The 18,801-nt window shown below is 41.6% G+C and overlaps 6 protein-coding genes across 6 annotated transcripts; 3 read left to right on the forward strand and 3 right to left on the reverse strand.

Annotated features, from left to right (window-relative positions):
* Positions 1-752: 752 nt before the first annotated feature.
* On the forward strand, positions 753-3,379 carry PCOAH_00027910 (Transport protein; the record flags this gene model as incomplete). The annotated part of the gene is made up of 3 exons (XM_020059596.1): positions 753-2,900; positions 3,048-3,210; positions 3,348-3,379. 3 exons carry the CDS (start codon positions 753-755, stop codon positions 3,377-3,379), a joined length of 2,343 nt encoding a protein of 780 aa, XP_019914971.1.
* Positions 3,380-3,645: 266 nt separating this feature from the next.
* PCOAH_00027920 (Uncharacterized protein) lies at positions 3,646-6,020 on the reverse strand (the record flags this gene model as incomplete). The annotated part of the gene is made up of 3 exons (XM_020059597.1): positions 3,646-3,673; positions 3,890-4,032; positions 4,149-6,020. The coding sequence occupies 3 exons, from the start codon at positions 6,018-6,020 to the stop codon at positions 3,646-3,648; spliced, it is 2,043 nt and encodes a 680-aa protein (XP_019914827.1).
* Positions 6,021-7,677: 1,657 nt separating this feature from the next.
* PCOAH_00027930 (Uncharacterized protein) lies at positions 7,678-8,865 on the forward strand (the record flags this gene model as incomplete). The annotated part of the gene is made up of 1 exon (XM_020059598.1): positions 7,678-8,865. One exon carries the CDS (start codon positions 7,678-7,680, stop codon positions 8,863-8,865), a length of 1,188 nt encoding a protein of 395 aa, XP_019915059.1.
* A 539-nt stretch (positions 8,866-9,404) lies between these two features.
* Positions 9,405-12,368, reverse strand: PCOAH_00027940 (Uncharacterized protein; the record flags this gene model as incomplete). The annotated part of the gene is made up of 1 exon (XM_020059599.1): positions 9,405-12,368. One exon carries the CDS (start codon positions 12,366-12,368, stop codon positions 9,405-9,407), a length of 2,964 nt encoding a protein of 987 aa, XP_019914896.1.
* A 1,329-nt stretch (positions 12,369-13,697) lies between these two features.
* PCOAH_00027950 (Uncharacterized protein) lies at positions 13,698-16,022 on the forward strand (the record flags this gene model as incomplete). The annotated part of the gene is made up of 10 exons (XM_020059600.1): positions 13,698-14,147; positions 14,300-14,395; positions 14,521-14,586; positions 14,682-14,761; positions 14,906-14,946; positions 15,065-15,107; positions 15,303-15,385; positions 15,535-15,569; positions 15,704-15,807; positions 15,956-16,022. The coding sequence occupies 10 exons, from the start codon at positions 13,698-13,700 to the stop codon at positions 16,020-16,022; spliced, it is 1,065 nt and encodes a 354-aa protein (XP_019915027.1).
* A 342-nt stretch (positions 16,023-16,364) lies between these two features.
* On the reverse strand, positions 16,365-18,284 carry PCOAH_00027960 (Uncharacterized protein; the record flags this gene model as incomplete). Its single annotated transcript, XM_020059601.1, has 1 exon — positions 16,365-18,284. One exon carries the CDS (start codon positions 18,282-18,284, stop codon positions 16,365-16,367), a length of 1,920 nt encoding a protein of 639 aa, XP_019915107.1.
* Between the last annotated feature and the right edge of the window lie 517 nt (positions 18,285-18,801).

Consider the following 18,801-nt stretch of genomic DNA (forward strand, 5'->3'; position numbering starts at 1 on the left):
CCTATAAAAGGCGCTTTCCTTGTTGGTACTCACTTTTGGAAGCTGCTACACTCCGTGTCGTTTGTTTACTAGGGCGACCTATTCGTGGTGTTCATCTTCGGTGCGTGTAACGCTTCCCTGCGTTCGGTCACTTGTACTGGGGTGTGCACGCATCGCGAAGCTTCTCCCCCATGTTTTGCAATAAAAAAAGAATGTTGCTGTGATTTGCGAAGTTGGGAGGGCACATTCCTCTCCTCTTACTTTTGATGATAACACGTAGCAGATTAGCCATTATTAGGTGTAGCGGTATGCCGCCATTTCTGTAGAGTCTTCTCTGGAGGGGAATTTTTTTTTTTTTGTAGCCACCACTTGGAGGTTGGCGGATCTCTAATATGTGATGGCCGCTAATAAGTTGCAGATCCCTTCTGTTGTGCAATGTTGGTAGTTTTTTCCATTGGGTTAGAAGCTTCCTCTTTTTTTCATGTACTGTGTTGTGCTCCTCCACACCTGCAACTGGAGACCCTCCAAAGGGAGATGAGAAAAATAAAAAAATTAAACGCATGAACAGTGACCTGACGAAATGATCTTTTCATAGGACAAGAAAAATTTCGAAGTTTTTTTTTCCGTAGGGTGTATGTAATTTTGGCTACCCATGTGTGGAATGACAACATGTTATGAGAGAAAGAAAGAAAAAAAAAAAGGAAGTAGGAAAAAATATAGAAGAAAAGGGATGACAAAATGGGGAAGAAACATCAGCCGCGTTGGAAAAGAAGATGCGGAAATGTCCCACCGTGTTGCTCCTGTTTGTGGTTCTCCTGCCAATAGTGAGTAAAATAGTTAACGGAAAGAAGAGTAGCTTGGTGAGGAAGGATACCATATGGGGTTACAACACGAAGGTGAAAAGGAAGAAACGATTTAAGGTAGTAACGAATAGGGGGAAGACCGAACTAGACCGGCTGGGGGATACCCCCCTATGTGGTGCCGCACGAAATGGGGAACATTTGAACATCGCGTTGCGGAATGGAGGGCTGAGGGAGGCACGTCTAAACGGTTATCAGAAGATGACGTTTCTGTTGCAAAAAAACGATTCATGCAGGAAGTACACAGCAACGACGCGTAGTCCCCAGAGGACAATACTTGGCGGTGAAAAATATCGAGCAATGCTAGGGATAGTCTTTAAAGGCACTCACCTTTGCAGCCAGAGGGAAAAACCGATAAGCAGTGTTATATGTGAAAAGGAATCAACTGGAAGGGGTGCAGAAAATTGTCTGTCTTCCTTTTTTAACAAGATAAAAAAAGGAATGAACAAATATGTAGACCAAGTGAACAAGTATCTGGAGGAAGACAACATGTTGAATTTTTTGTGGGTATGTAAAAATGTCTTGTGTAAAAAAAAAATAATTTTTTTAACATTTTTTGTAATGATAAATAGCGCAATTATTAGTATCACAATACCTCGATGTGATAATTTGATATTCCAACATGTATCAAATAGAAGGTTCGATAATTTTGGGCGTCTTCTACTGAATTGTATTTTGGTGAGAGTGATTAACATGAGTTTGTGTGCGATGCGGAACTACATTTTCATGATTACCAGTTCGGACTCCCTAAAGGAAGTGAAAAAAATCTTGTTCCAAGTTTATATCCATAAGGACAGTGAATACTATGACCAAATGGATCACAGCGAAATTGTGAACAGGGTAACTTTGGAAGCACACGACTTTGCAGACATCATCCCCTATTATATAAACCCATTCATAAGGAATTTTTTTTCCATCATTTTAAATTTTTCGTATATGTTTTACTTGAATTATAAATTATCGTCAGTCATTATGAGTTGCTTTTTCATTTCCTCCGTGCTTACGATAATTTCGACGAAGCTGAAGAAGAGGAGGATAAAATCCATAAACAGGGAGAAAAGCAGAAACACGAAAATATCGCTGGAGGCACTGAGCAATATTAATGTGATCAAACTGTTCAGTACTGAACTGTATGAGTGCAGTAAATATTCCCAGTCGTTGGGGGACATTCTGGGTCTTCAAATTAAGAAGGAGCGTTTTAACCTCCTCCACATGGTGATAAGCAAGCTGTTTGTTTTGGTAACATATCTACTCATTCTGGTAAAGGGGGATGCACTCTTAAGGGGGAACGAAATTGACAGGAATACCTTCACGTCTTTTTTCTTTTACATAAATAATATATACTCGTATATTGATATTCTGGACTACTACATAGACATATGCGACATTGTGAATCAATACCGCCACATCATCCGGCTGATCAAGGAGCGGGCGCAGACAGGGGGGGGGCACATTGAACCGTCTGCTAGTAACTCCTCCGACTTGGGCAGTTGCCCCTCTAATAACAACGCAACTGCGAAACGAATGGATCTACACTTAGACAGGACCGCGCGAAGCAGCGAATCCGACGTGGTGCTGCAATTCAAGAACGTCTTCTTCAAATACAAAAATACAAACAACTACGTTTTGAAAAATCTTAATTTCAAAATTTTAAAAAACACAAATAATGTCATCCTGGGAAAAAGTGGAGGGGGAAAATCAACGCTGCTAAAGTTGATGCTAAATTTTTACAAATGCTCCAAGGGGAAGGTGTACCTTTATAACAAGCCAATTAGCCATTACAGGGGAAGAGAAATTATGGACAAAGTTTCCTACGTCCAACAGGATTGGAAGCTACTTAAAGGGACGATAAAGGAAAATCTGACCTATGGCATCACAGACGATTACACCAATTTTGACATGCTTGATTTGATTAATATTTCCAAGTGTTGTACTTGTCATGAGTATATAAGCAGACTGAGGAAGAGGTACGAAACGATTATTTCGAATAGGACCGAATTGCTAACTTCCTCTCAAAAGCAGAAAATTTGTATAGCCAGAGCGCTAGCCAGGAATCCGAAGGTACATACTTTTTTTTTTTTTTTTTAGCTAGTTCATAATAATGGGAGGTTTAGCTAGCTACAGGCTATATTCACATCCTTTTTTTTTTTTTTTTTTTTTTTTTTGTCATGCTGATTGTTTCCATTTGTTTTGGCGTCTTCTCTGCAGATCCTCCTCTTGGATGAGTCCACCTCAGCCGTGGACAAGGACAACGAACGAGTCATTTTCCAAAACATAAGACAGAATTCGCTTTTTAAAGACCTAACTATAATTCGCATAACGCATAAGAAGGCCAATTTGGACTTGGCGGACAACATTTTCGTTCTGAAGGGTAGGCCGTTCAGCGCATCTTTTTTTGTGCAGCATTGATTTGTGTGTGCACCAGAGGAGAAGCTTCGTCGTGGTAAAATACTCGTTGCGAAATTCGTTTAAATGGTGCGCATTTTTTTTTTTTTTTTTTTTTTACAGAGGGGTACATAAGCAGACAAAAAAATGTTTAGTGTGTTAAACGGGAAAGTTTGCGAAGGTGATAAATGGCGCCACTGTCAGCGTGTGCATTGTCATTAAAGTTTGAATTTGTCCTAGTTGGTACTTTGCCCGTCGGAAGTACTTGAAAAAGGGGCGTCAAAAATAATAGACGCGCGTAAATGTTCGGAGATGGGGAAAAGCCCATTGGGAAAGTCGTATGGCACATCGTTTGACGTGTCGCATGACAAATCGCCTTACCCCTTTGGAAAACCTTCCGACACCCTTCTTCGCTTTTTTTTTAGTCGTACACTATTTTTTTGCACAGCCTGAAATTGAACAGGGTGGGATGAAGGAAAAAAAAAAAAAAATGAGTTACCACATTTGGGGGCGTTATAACGTGGCCGTACTTTCCATGATGCTACTTTTTGAAGCGTTCCGCGAAACTCTCTTCTCATTTTAAAGTCCATTTAGGGACTTATTTTTTGCACTTTTTTGCTTCGTTTATAGTATATATAGAGTGCCATTTGGCCCCGTTTGCTCACCTTAGGGTGCCGGACAGCCCCTTGTTGTCCTCCAGCTCCTGCGATATGTGCGAGCAGAACATGCTGAGGAACTGGGCGTCCTTTTCGGAGAAGGAAACTTTATCCTTCGCGTTGAGCGCCACCACGACGGCTTTGATGGATTCCTGACATGGGGGGTGGACAGAGAAAGCATGAATGGGGGAGTTGGACCAGTGGGTATGGCGCCGGTTGGATATGTGCCAATGTAGGTACACTGTAGAGGGGGGTTCTCTCCACTTACGTCTAGGCCAAACACCGGTGCGGCAATGACCTGGTGGACGTCAATTCTCTTTCCGTCGATTTGGAAGTCCTGATTTTTGAGAAAATGCAGGGAATTTTCATTGTTCCTACGCCCTTGGGGTGCGTCCCCTGGGAGGGATAGTTCTGTCCCTCCGTTTGTTTGCTCACTAGGAGGTAGATCTTCCCCGATTTTATCCTTCTGCGTACTCGGCTTATACGAATGAGCGAAGTTTTTCATAAGGCTCCCACTTTCGTAGTTGATAAGTTTCCCACTTTTATAAACATGTCCAATGATGTCCTCATCAAGGGGGAACCGCACAATGGTGTTATTGATGAGCGAGTAAAAATTACGAGCGCCTTCATCAACAACAAATAAAAAGGCATAATTTGAATTTACAAATTTTGGAAGCTGAGTAGAAACCAAGTGGAAGAGACTTTTATCCACATTGTTAATTTTGTTATTTTTTTTTTTTTTTTTTTGTCTTTTTTTTTTTTCTTCTAATTTGTTACTATCGATAAAGAAAAGGGGGATCATGCCTAGTAGACATCCTATGGCTATCCCTATGGCACTTCCAATATAGTAGTATCGTCTAGTTCTGTTCATTTTCAGTTGTTTATTCGTTAAATTTATCCTGGGGAATCCTATATAAACGATGATTTTTTCTATGTACCCTCCAATGAATATTCCCAAAACATCGCTGGTTAGATTTCCCAAGCCTGCTGCAGCCAAGGTGCTGAATCCTAGAAAGACGCAGAAGGTAGAATCGAATAGGTCCCCTGCAATAATCATAAAGGAGTTATCAACAAAGCCGAAACAGATAAATGGGATGCACCCTGAGAGGGCTACTAAGATTAAGTCGTGCCTCTTTATATTCATTTCTCCCTTCTCGTGGGACTTTTCTTCGAACGTTTTTTCACCATCTTTGCAGCTGTAGTAGTCGCCCTTTTTGGACACCAGTTTGTCGTTCTTTTTGCACTTGTTTGTGTGGTCCGTTTTGCTTTGTGCACTGGAGGGTGAATTTCCCCCGTGCTTATTTGGGTTCACATCATTTGGGTGAATTTCGCAACTTGCTCCTTTCACATGCGCGAACGTGTTTTCACCGTTTGACTGGCCACGTTCATGCGCCTTTGTATTCTGTTCAAGGTGTAGAGGCGGTCTCCCACTGGAGGGGAATATCCCCTGATCATTCGACCTTTCGACCTGTCTGATCCTTCTACTTCTTCGACCTATCAGACGGGCACTCCTCAGGTTTCCGCCCCTTCGGTGTCTGATTACCTTCGTGTGGAATGAACTAATGTTGGTGAGCCATCCCCATTGAGTGTGCCTGTCCCGGGTTATGTTGTTTCCAGAAAGGGTGTGTCGAAGAGAATCGCCATTTTGATTAATCAGTTGGTTCTTTTCTGCTCTGCCGCTTCCCTGTTGTGAATTTTTCGCCAGCTGAAGAACTGTGTGTGAATTCCCCTTTTTGCGATAGGTCCCTATCCCATACTTATAATAGTTGCGATGCTCCTTCCTTTTCTTCCTCCTAATTAAACAAATGTTTTGCTTTTTTTTAATGGCGCTTTTTATCTGAGTTTGCAAGTAATACTTGGGGGTCAGGTAAAAAAAACATTTTTCGAGAAATGCGTTTTTTCTTTCCGTGGAGCGGAAGCTGTGCACATATTTCACGTTTTTTTTTAAATTGGAAAAATCACTTAATTGAGTGAACTGCCGGTGCGCATGATGTTGATTGAAACACACGTTGCAGGTTAAAGACTTTTTAAGGAAATTATTTATCACTAAATTGTGTAAGGCGATGAAATTTCTCCTTTTCTGTTGTAAGAAAAAGGAGTTGCTATTCGATAGACGGGAGGAGAAATGTTGGACGCACATTTTCTTGGCGAGCGAGGCAGTGTGCGGGGGGAAAATGTAACAACAGGAGGAAAAAAACACACGCATATAAATATGTAAGTATACGCTTATGCATACGACGTTGTAGTGGCGCGGTGGATTGGGAAAATACAATACTAAATGCTTTTCCGTGGAAAAAAAAAAAGTTAAAAAGTGCTGTGTGCTTTTTTTTTTTTAATTTAACAATATGAATAAAACAAATGTTTGCATAAAAAATTGTTGCGCTGCGCCAGCGTTCTGGGAGAGGAATTCATTAAGAATGGGGAATTAAAAAAGTGCAGGAAAAAAAGTACGGCAAGGACACATGTGCAGTGCGTAATGCTAGTATGTTCGTGAAAAAATGGCACAACTGTGTAGCTCTTCTGTTAAGTGTTTATTAAAAAGGACAGAACAAATGAGGGGGTTCCTCTTGGAAGATGAAGCAAATAGGCAAATGTGTTTCGTTCTACAAGAGGGACTGCATGCTGTGTCATGTGTCGTGTCGCGGTGGGGCCCATGGAGGAGGTGAATTTTCCACCTTTTTTTCCGGAGCGCTTTGTGATGTGCTTTTCGCATACTTGTCCGTATTTTTCTCGTACTTTTTTGTGTCACTTTTCACGCGATTTATTTTTTCTTCCCTTTTTCATTTTTCATTCTTTAATCTGGGGGAAAAAAGAAGCCAAGTAGTGACCATAGCGACCATGGTGACCAGGTGACCATAGGGAGATTTACCTCTTTTGACTGTTGCCAGCGGGGCACCGCGTCAGGACGAGCACCCAAATTGGGGGATCCATGTATACACTCCTTACTTTAGCAGTAGTGTACTCCCAGACATATTTTCCCTGCACATGTCCTCACATGAACAGTTTGTTTTTTGCAATTCGCAGAGTTTTCCTCGTTTACCTTCTTTTCCATGGCATATGGGGATTCCCCGTGGATGGCTACTAGTATGCTTTGGAGCCGCTATAGGGGAGTACCGCATTTGCATGCGAAGGTATATAAGTGGTACGCACATTCAAGCGCATCCCTGTGCAGGCAACGGTCATTACAAATGAAGTGTGAATTCCCTCCAATTTGAACAAATAAAAAAAAAAGGGGGGATAGGGAAATTACCTCAGCTGTGTAAAATTAATTCAGCGTGAAATGCGGAAAATAGCGGATTATGCTCCTCGGTTTGGAAAGCACGCGGGGAGAGCCCAATCGGTGAAGAAGTTAAAACGGGCAAAGTTAAAATGGTGGAAAAATTGCTAAGCAAATGTGTGGAGGTCCTGGATGCGAGCTTCCCTTATTTCTTCGCAGCTGCTAATTTTACCGAGAATTTCCAGCGTGCTTGTGTGTATGCTTAAACTTGCTTCCCTTTCGTACGCCCAACACACGTGCCGCATTGAACAAATCACCATTTAAGGGTTTCCTTTTTTTTTTTTTTTCCACATTGAACACATTCCTATTTAAAATATGTATTAAAAAAAAAAAAAAAAAAATTTCCATTTTGGGTATAGCTAGCTAGCAATTTGTTAGTACATTATGAGGCACAAAGGATGGTACTGAAGGTCCTTTCTCTTTGTGTGCATTTATTTGGGATGAGACGCAGACTGCGGGGGAAGGAAAACCGGCCGATTGGCAAAACAGGGAATGGACATAAGGGAAGACGCCTAACAGAATGACGAATTGCATTTTCAGCAACACGGAAAAGAAGGAACTGCAGATTTTGAAGAGGCACTTTAGGGTTACCCACCCAGGTGTAGTCCAACCAGACAAGGTCATATACAAAAGGAAGAGGGGGAAGAGGGTGAGACAGGAAATTTACCTGCATGGGAATTACCCCAACTATTTTTATGAAAGGTACTGGAAGAGGAAAAAAAAGTGCGAAGAAATCACCCCAAGTGGGGAAGTCACCCAAGGGGAAGATGAAGAGGTCAAGGAGAAGAAGGAACCAGATAAGCAATGCAAAGCGAAGGAACGAATTTGCAAAGTGGTTGACGTTGCCGAGACGGATAAGAAGCAAATCATCGATGATTATAGATTAACCCACGTGAATAATCTTATGAAAGGAATTTTTTATGGCAAGGACATCCTTGACATTGGCTGTAATTGTGGTGTAACCACCTTTTTGCTTAGTCTTAAATATAAGTGCAGAATTGTAAATGGCATTGACATTGATTACACCCTCATTAATAACAACATTACTTTGCTGAAATTTTTCATCGAATTTGTTTTAGTGTATAACAGCCAGAACCACATTGTCCCTTTTTTCCTGCGCCGCCGCAATTTGACGCAAATGCAGAGGGACATCTTCCTCGAGGTGCACCTACTGCGGGAGGCCATAAAAGGTGAAGCGACGGAGGGGGAAAAAAGTGATGTGTTGGGGGACAAAACCAGGAGGGACGAGAAAATGTCCCCCACGTGTGAGCACGTCTTCCCCTTCAATATATATTTCTCCTGCTCGAACATTTTTGACGATGTGTTCCAAACCGCGCAGAGCAAGTACGACGTAATTATTTGCTTCTCTGTGTTGAAATGGATACATTTAAACCATGGAGACGCTCAGGTGATTCTTTTTTTCGATCGCATCCACAGTCTGCTAAAAGAAGGAGGGCATTTCATCCTGGAGTATCATAACGAAATAAAATACAAGGTTAAGAAATGTGACAGGGATTATTATACGCACGAGACAAATTTGAGTTATAAAAATTTTGATGCCATTGCTCGGGGGGCTTATCAAAATAGCAGTAGGATGAATCTCGTTGAACGTACCATTTTTGACGCCAACTGGGAAGAAGGCCCAAGTGGGAGGAAGAAAGGGGCCGGCATGTTCAGCAGAATTGTTTGCATTTATCAGAAGGTGTGAAAAGTGGGATTTACGCCAGTGCACATGGACATACCTGTTCATTTTTGTTTGTGTCCTTTCTTTATGCATTACGCATGCTCGTATGTATGAACAGGGGGTATGCCACTCGGACGGGAAGCAATCATTTGTACCGTCACACCTTAAAGGCATATGTCTTTATTTGTCAATTTTGTTACGTTGGTAGAGGTGCGTCTGCTCAGGTGAGCGCGTGTAGACGCCAAAGCGGCACCAACCCACCTGGCGAAATATTTACCAGCACATTTTCAACAAAAAAAAAAGTTACCTCTGTTTAAAAGGAATACATGGGATCGTACATGCTTGTATAAGCAGGGGACGCAAAAGGGTGAGACCGCAAAGCGGAGCAAACACATCCGGGGAGGAGATATACACAGGGGGGGGATGAAGTTCCACTGGGGAAAATTTACGAGCATGGCAGCATGGCAGTATAGCAGCGTGAGAAATTAGGTATGCCCCAACTTCGCCTCCTCATCCGCCGCTCATACGGTACAAACACAAGGTGTGGCCACGCGATGACGACGCTACGAGTTAAAAATAAAAATTAATTTGTCGAGGTTAATTAAGCTTATCTCCAGGTAGTCCACGGCATACTCACGCGACGTCAAGCTGATTTTTTTTTTATTCTGATTGCTTCTGTTCGCTGTGTTGGAGGTCTGATTGGTGGATACGTTCTGTCCGGAGGGGGCACCCTGGACAGTACGGAGCTCTGCCGGGGGGTCCTTCCCTACCTCGTTCGCGCACATGTTGGACTTATTGTGCAACGTGTTTATTTCATTATTTTCGTGGAGTTTCCGTATGTAAATATTTTTCGCGATGGTAAATAAATTTTCCTTTATTTTATTCGTTGTGTAATACACGTTGGTGGAGAAGGACAAGGAATGCTTAATGTACGTTTTGTTAACGTTACTGTTGTTACACTCATGACATTTGATGTACCCATGGTAGAGCAAATTATACAATTTTTTTCTCACATCATTTAGTGGGATTAAGACATTTTCACTTATCACTTCATCATTAATTTTCTCCTCAGGTGTGGCTATGAGAAAGTTCCAAATGCGTAAAGCGCCTGACCCGTTCATATTTTCTATAATATTTGTTGTAATTTTTTTTTTGTAAATATTTTTAATATTGCAAAAATCGGCAGCGTAAGTTATCATTTCATTACATTGTGTTTTTACCAACTGGTCTGGATTTTTGATTAAGTTGTTTAAATTTTGTAAGACGACATTTCTGTCCATGTAGATATTTTTTTTCTTAAAATTTGCTATTACGTATTTTTCGACATTTTCAAAGGTACAAAATGAGGGCGTGTGTTTGTAATTATTTTCTTCAACAGAGTAAGTGAGTTGCACATTTTTTAATAAAAAAAAAAAGATGCCTTTTTCGACTTCGTTAAAATTGTAATAGTGTGTTATGAAGTTAAAACACTCCTGCTTCAGATACAGGACGGTCAGCACTTCGTTATTCGCTTGGAAGTATGTAAATCGGTTGTCCAGATGTTGTAGGAGGTTATTTTGCATGTTGTCCTCATTTGTATACCTGTCTGTTGTGTTTTCCCTGTGGTTGAAATAGTCGTGCTGATTTTCTGCGCTCATCGGTGCGTCATTCTTCCTGTCTGTCGCGTGAACATTCATGACGTTGGAGCGATCGAAGGAGGTGCCACTCCTCGGATAGGAACTTCCCCCTGCGGCTAGATATGAGTTACTCCCTGGGTAGGAACTTCCCCCTCCCCCAGGGTAAGCACTACTTATGACGCTGTTATTATCCTCATTCAGGTAGCTACTACTGCTGAGGGGGTCCGAATTTCTGTTCATCTCTCCCCTGATGGAGAATAAATTCCCATCGAAGAGATCGTTGTTGGAAAAATTCCTACAATTTTGATTTCCCCCCGGTTCATTCTCCGTTGTCTTCCTCCGTTTTGAATGATCTACCATACCTGGTACATCTCTCGTAATTTTCGCGCCGTGTTTTTTGCCATCATTTGGGAAGGCGTTCGTTGCAGGATTGTATGCGCTCATGCTATTCACATTGTCGACTGGGGCGAAAAGGAAACTATCACTGGAGCTGTTGAAGGACTCGTTGGAGTGTTGGTTGTTCCTGTCCAATTCGGTGGAGTTTAAAAGGCTGGTTGTTCGGTTCAATTGTTGGTGGTTGGGGTGAGCCGTATGATCAGTGTGCGTTTTATCCTTGCCATGAAAGGCTGGGTTTGTTCTTTGGGCATTTGCCTCCACTTTGTTCATTCCCACGTGGTTATTCCGATTAGGGTGATATACAGAGGCATAGTTATTCGCATACCCTGGGGGATCGACCCCCGCGTTAATATAATTTATCGACTGATCATACTTGCTGGTAGGTTCATTACCACTTGTGTCATTTTCACATGTATGCTCATTAAAATACTTACACTTTTTTATATATTTTTTTTTTAACAATTGTAAAAAAATTAGCTTTAGTTTTTTTTTTTTTATATTTGGTATTTCCTTTTTACACACTTCTACGTAATCGTCTTGTTTCAAATTTTTTACACACGCGTCGATTGTGATTCTTCCATTTTTAATTACCCTTAGGAGGATAACCTTTTCGATGAAATGTATAATGTCCCTTTGGGGGGATTCGCCGTCGCAACTGTTATCCTCCTCCTCTTGGACAATGCTACTGCTATTATCGTGAATCATGTCTGACGTGAAAAAGTTATAACTCAAAATGCTGTTCATTCCAGGGGGAGGAAAAACACCATCATTTTGTGTGGTCACATTTTTTCCCTTATTCTTCCCTCCAGCAGCGGCAGGGATTGAGTCAACCGCAGGAGCGGTGCCACAGACATGGTGGTACTCTGCCACATCATCAGTGCTTCCACTTTTAACACGCGTCGGGTGCATGTAGTAAAATATAGACGAGTATCTAAGAAGGGCGTATATATTATTCACGACGACCCAATACTCTACCCTCTTAATTTTGCAAATGCAGGAGGCGCAGCTGCATCCCTTCATGTACTTGTATCTTCCGTGGGAGGTCAAAAAGTGCATTTCTTCTCTCAGGTTGGTTTTGCTAGGTCGTTCCGCCATGACGTCGTCCTCATCGGTATCACCCGTAGGGGAGTCATTTGGGGGTACCACCTCTTCCGTTCCGACGGCTACTTCACCCAGTTGGTCACCTTTGACCACTTCTATGGCTTCTTCCACGGGCGTCTTGCCACAATGTTCGTCCCTTTCGTCAGGGAGAAGACCCACCCTCTTCCCGTCAGATGATTCGTGATTACATTCGTTCGTCTTGCCATAAATAATCCGGATGTCCACGATGTTGTGGATGAGCAAGCAAAGTAAAATATTCCTCACAATGCTAAACTCATAATTTGACAAATTTATAATTTCATTAATTGTAAGTTTATTTCCATAGAGCAGAATGAGCTCCACGATCTCGCTGCAGCACTGTCCAAAGATGTCACCCACGATGTACTTCAGGTAGTGCAGTTCGTTACTTATCATTTTGCGAAAAGGGAATCATGGGTCTGTTTTATGTTCTACTTTTAGCGCTGGTTCCGAAGGTGGCTTCTCTGTTTCTTCCTCTGAGGAGGGTCCTCACGGGGTGGATTGGGGGCTGGCTTACTCAAATTCTACTGAGAGTAAAGCATGGCCCAATAATCAAAGATGGGACATCCCACATGGACGTAATCGATGTGAAAAAAGAAAACGTGTTGAGCATCCAAGCGTTGGTTTATGCTAAGCCAAAAATATCAGCGGAGAGGGGGAAACTTGCCCAATTCGTTGAAGCGGGGAAGGCGGCCTGTACGTGTGCCCCCTCCTTAAACATGGGGGGAGAATCAATTAGGCCACCACAAAATTGGCTAGAATAAAAAAAACTGGTATGACAAAATGGAATGTATTTCAACGGCGGGGGCAGGAAGAGAAAAAAACACTCTATGCTAAACAAGTTCCCATGTGCGGAATGGCAAACGCGTTGTGAAAAAAAAAAAAAAAAAAAAAATCCGCGTAAGGGGGAAAAAAATATATTATTTTTTTATACGAATGAGAGAGTCATCACTCTACAGAAAAAAAAAAAAAAAACACACCTTCTGGCAAAAAAAAGAATAAATGAATAGACGAATGATTAACCCTATGGAGGAACGACATGGAAGGTTCATTTTTGTCCTCACATATTTTGAGGGAGAACTGGACCGGATATTACGCCCCCGCCTAATTTCTCATGTTTAGCGCCTTATGTGTGAATGGCATAGAAATATTAAAAAAAAAAATTGTTACCTTCTAACCAGTTCGTCTGTAAATTATCGGACAAGTGAGGAGGATGGGTAAGAGTTGGCAAAAAATAGAACATACCAATTTCGCAAAATTAGAAAAAAAAAAAGAACACCTTGCATGTGTATATCTGTCCACGAGAATGCTGTTTTTGCCAGGCATACATTTAAGTGTTTAACGGCAGAAGTGAGCCTTTTTTTGTCTGTAAAATTTTGGCCCCACCCGTCCCCCATCTTGGCAGGGTCTTCCCCATTATATTCTCCTCTAATTTTTCAACAAGGAAATATATTGCACCACTTTTGTGAAGCAGCTCCGCTAACGAGGGTCAGTTGAGCAGTGTCTATATGAGTAGCTCCACAACGTGGCGCTAAAAAGTGTTTTCACTTTTTACCCCCCGTTTCTTCTTTTTTTGTGGATGTGTAGGGAGGTTCACCCGAGCGTATTGAAACAATCCGGATGAAAAAAATAGAAAAATAATAAATCGAAGGGATGAACCCGCTACTAGAATATAGTAAATTACATGTTTTTTTTTTTCTCGTTTAATGTGCCATCCATATTGGCATGGTCTTTCAATCCCCCCTCCTATTAAGTTTGCCCCCCCAAAAGGTTCCCCATTTTGTTCCGTTTGCTGTACTAACAGAGAGAATTAAAGAGGCCGTTTTTAGCAAGCACCCCCTCGGCCTGAATAGAACGCTTCCAAAAAGTGAAAACTGTGAATTTAAAAAAAAGGAAAAGGAAAGTATAAAGAACCCAGGAAGAGCAGACATTTCAACCCCACAGAATAGAACTGCTCTGCAAAAGAGGAGCAGTCATAGCTTTTCACTTCGACCCCGCCAGGCCTTTCAACACGAGCACATTAGCAATGTTTACCAATTTAATGAGGCGCCTGATCGGGGGCATCCAAGTGGAAGAAATGAAAACTGGGAAAGACAGACATACGATATTTCGCAAGAAGAAAAGTGCGTAGCGAGTGAAGATTTGGAATTGTCCCTCGTCTATCCAGACGGGCCGGTGTGTTTGGAAGAAAAAAAAAAAAAAAAAAAATATATATCTCGTTCCGTCGGACGAATCCCATTTAACGCTGACATAGCGAATGATCCAAAGTGAAAGATCCTTTTTTTCTTCTTCATAAAATTGCAAACATGTGCAAAACTTCTTTGCAGAAAAGCAACGCAGGGATGGTGGTATACAAATACTGCTACATTTGCGAAACGGGGAAGCCCTGCTTTTGCAGTGAGGAAAACTACGACTATGAGAAGGTTATAACAAGAGGGTAGATACATGCATATCTACCACTTGGCAACTCCGATGTTGCCATTTTTGAAAAACTCAAAGACACACATTTTATTTTTTATTCTCTTTCTTACTATACTGTGCTGATTAGGATACCTCCACATGGGATGGCGGGAAAATAAAGCCAAACATTCATTCAACTTTTAGGGATATATCAGTAAAACTTCTTTCCCATGAGGGAATTTTTTTTTTTTTTTTAACATCCCGTTGGGTTTTAATCGTTGACGATGTGTTTTCCATTCTTTACCCCAGAATATCATAGAGACAATTCATTCAAATAAGAAAAAACAAGAAGGGGATAAGACTAATGCTCGGGTGAAGGGACAAGCAGGGTGAAATAAGAAAAAAAAGTCGATATATGCCCATCTGTTTACCATTAAAAAGGGCTCTGATTTAAGTTTCCTTATTTTCCTCCCAAATTAACAAAAGAAAATATGTTTATCCAAATAGTGCACTTGGTTACCTTTTCAACGCAGGAAGGCTACAGGGAAGAAGGACCCTCCTTCCAAGAAGAAACGTATACGGACACAAAGACTGTGTCATTTTTTGTGCCACTCTGAAGCTACTCATTTGATTTACCACCCAATAATTTTGACATCAGAGCAGAAATAATTTTCCTATTTTTCCACGGACAGGCCAGAAGAACGAAACGACCAAACAATTGAGTAGTTACGATAGGTGGGGAAAATGTGTGCAATGTGAGCGTCACATACGTGGGGATGTAACCCCCCATGTTGTGTGTTGCTTGCGTGTCAGGAAATGCCCTGGATCATCTGCATGCTCCATTTGGAGGGGGAAAAAATGTTTTAAAAAAAATAGACAAATGGAAAAGAATATCGTTTTTTTTCTTTTGTCCCATTTTGGCATTTTCAGATTTTACCTTCAGCAAATGAAAACAATTAAGGGGAAGTTAGACTGCTGCAGAGAAGGGCGGGTGTGGAATGAGGACACGGCGGGTAATACTTCATTTGTCTTTGGAGCAGCTTAGATTGGCGACCCGGTGTGGTACGCACTTAAGTACATATGTATTTTTCGCTATGTGTTCTTGTACCTGGGATAAACTCACTTGTTATGGACCATTCTTGTAAACGTGATGACGAAGCAGACAAAGGAGCCCACGCGAAAAGGAAAGTCGACATGGTAAGATTACCCAAGGAAGGGGGGATGGTTGAAGAGAGAGTTAAAAACGTTCGCCTACTCCTTTTATAACTTTTTTGTAACAAGTTAGATGAAGCGGAACCTATGACTTCATTTCAAAACGTTTGTCTAAGCAGGAAATGGACCAGAACGGATCGGCCATGGAGAAAAGGATGAACGCTTTGATGGAAATTGAAAAGTACCCAATGGTGGAAAGGCAACTGATTTTTATTTTCACAACGTGGAGGCAGCACTAATATGATTGACGCATCTGCCGTTTGTCTGTGTAGCTAATTTGTCCATGGATGGGGAGGATTTTTCCTTTCCCATTTGGATACGCAGCTAACCAGATCGCGAACGAAATGTGCTTCCTTTGTTCCCCCTCCCAGAAAGCACCTGCAGCTGCTGGTCAGCCTATTCGATGAGTACAAAGATTTGGAGGAAAGGATGTTATGATGAGAAAGTTCAGAGGATCGTTTCCTTTTTTTGCCACAAATGGGTAAATACACAGATGTGTGGATAGCCATAAATAAGTGTACAAATGTGTGCATTCTGACCCCTACGATTGGACACTTCAAGCGTATCCACCAGGTGGTTACTTAAAAAACGTAGAGGCCGTGCCATTGCACGAAATAACAAATGGGGAACCCGTTACGGGGCGAGTTAACGCACGAGTGAAAATACACATGAGCAAATTGCACTCATACGAATATACAAATAATCGTACTCTTGCGCATGCACAAACGGCACAGGAATATTTTCATAGCAGCGTAGCAAATGAAGCAAATAAGGCAGCGCTCAGTAGGACCATATCTTTAGAAGCTTGTCTTTCCCCCCGGAGGCAACATACTTGCCGTCGTTGGACCAGTCGATAGCGTAGACAGCGTCTGAGTGGCCAGGGAGGTCCACAAGAAGTGTTTTCACCTTTTTGGTGTTTTTCCCGTTACGGCAGTCCTTTCCATTTTGTTCCTTTGAATCGCTTTTTCCTTCCTGCTCGTTGGAAGTCCCATTAGTTGATGGAGTTGCATCTTCTTCAGCTGGGGGGGTTACCTTTTTGTTTTTTAACTGGGAAAGGAGGTGACTGACCTTCCACAATTTCAAGGTGCTATCTTGGCTACAAGAAACAACATAATTGTTATCGATGGACCACACGACTTTGTAGACGGGTCCGACATGACCACGATAGACAGTTAAAAATTGGCCATCACTTCCGGACCAAACTCTAACTGTATTATCGAACGAACATGAAGCAATGAATTTCCCATCTGGAGAAAACTGTGCATGAATAACTGTCTTCTGGTGACCTATTAATCTGATAGGTTTGAACTCATCATTTGGTAGACAGTCAATAAGGTAGAGGGTCCCATCGTCGGATCCACTTACTAGTTTTTCATTCTTTACGCTTTGGAAAAAATTTTTGAAAATTTTTTTCGATTTTTCGATATGATTTTCTATGTGTATTTTGTTAATGATAACGTCGAGGTTGTAAATGCCATTTTTTATAATCCGTTCTGTGTTTATGGATAGGCAATTAACCCAGTGTTTGTGTCCCTTGAAATTGTGAAGGAGCGTGCCTTCGTTTGGGTTCCATACTTTAATGGTGGTGTCTCTGGAGCTGCTGTAAATTCTGCTATTTTGCTCGTCTGAACCAGACCACAGTATGCACGTGATTGTGTTTGTGTGTCCGGTCAGGACTTTCTCCACGGAGTTGCTTAGGACGTTGCTGATTCTGATGCAGCCATCTTTGCCTGCGCTGGCAAGTCTGCATTTTAGGAAGTAGGTACTTTTGGGGGGGGCTCCTTCCGTGTTGTCACTATTTGGTTCGTATTGGTCACCCTTTAGCTTAGTTTCGCCCCCCTTTTTGCTTTTATTTTCTTTCGCTTCTGTACTTGGCGCTTCGTTCTCTCCATTTGGGGGACCACCAGAAGAGGTGCCCAATTCTGTTCCTGCGTCGGATTTTGCCTTTTTTGCCCCATTCCTTGTATCTTTATCCGTTTCGTTTTCTTTTTTCCTCTTCTTGATGTCAGACGCACTTCTCTGTATGGATTCTTTGCTGAGCAAGTGGAGTGGCTCAAAGCATAACGTGGTTACTTCCTTCTTATGTCCAGTTAATTTATTTACTAATTTTCCCGTGTGCGTTTCGTATATAAAGACATTTTGGTCCATCCCCGCTGTAGCTAGGAATTGATTATCTGGGGAAAACAAAACAGATAAGACCCAATTTGTGTGATCCTTTAACGTTACTATTGGTGTTTTTGTGTTGATATCCCACAAGCGAACTGTGTTGTCCCCTGCGCCGGTAGCCAGGTGGGAGCTATTAGGACTGAATGCTAAGCATAGAATTGAATTCGTATGACCAGGTAAGGTAGAATTGCACGTCGTAATTTTCTTAATTTTAAAAATATTTAAAGGGAAATATTTTATACGTAAAATATCTTCACTACTTATCGTATTATCCTTTATCGTATCATACAAGTTATTTTTTATGGCCAATTTGTCATTAACCATAAAGGAATAGCTCATATTCTGTTGTTCGTCATCGTCTTGAGTAAAATTCTCATTTTTTGCGTTCAAATCGTTTATCAGTTGGTCCAAGTTTTCCTTCGTTATGCTCAGGGGCACGTTGATTACTGGGCCTGTTGACTTGTTCTCGTGGTTCACAAACTGGATGAGGATTTGCTTGTTCAGCCCGTCCGTAACACCATCCTCCTCTTCCATCGTTTCAAATTGAAGTTGTAATAAAAAAAAAACGAACAAATGAATAGACGAATCGCGCAGACGGGAGGGGGGATCATACAAATGGAACAAATGGGAACAAAAATGGTAATATTATATTTACAATAAAATGGGGGTGGAAAAAAAAAAAAAATAATAATAATAATAAAAGGGAAAATACTCCAAACGGAGGAAAAATAACCACACAACTGAATAATTGTGACAACGTAGTGATCCTTTTTTTTTTTTTTTTTTTTTTTTTTTTTTTTTAATAACGGCTTCAAGGTTCTTTCGCTCTACCATTCTGCGGCACCTTTTTTTACCGCCCATTTTTGCCTCTCCGTAGTCGTACATTTCGTGTAGAACCGCTTGAATATTTTTTACCCCGCCCAGTGGGAGGTCATTGCCGTTCTTATTGGCCAGCGCATAGCGATATGACGGGGGGCAGTAAAACGCGCTGCGAACGACAAGAGGTGCGTCTGCCAATTCGCGAACCCGATAATAATCTACTAATCTGGCA

The sequence above is a fragment of the Plasmodium coatneyi genome, chromosome 9 (genome assembly GCF_001680005.1).
Source record: "Plasmodium coatneyi strain Hackeri chromosome 9, complete sequence".
NCBI classification, from domain to species: domain Eukaryota; phylum Apicomplexa; class Aconoidasida; order Haemosporida; family Plasmodiidae; genus Plasmodium; species Plasmodium coatneyi.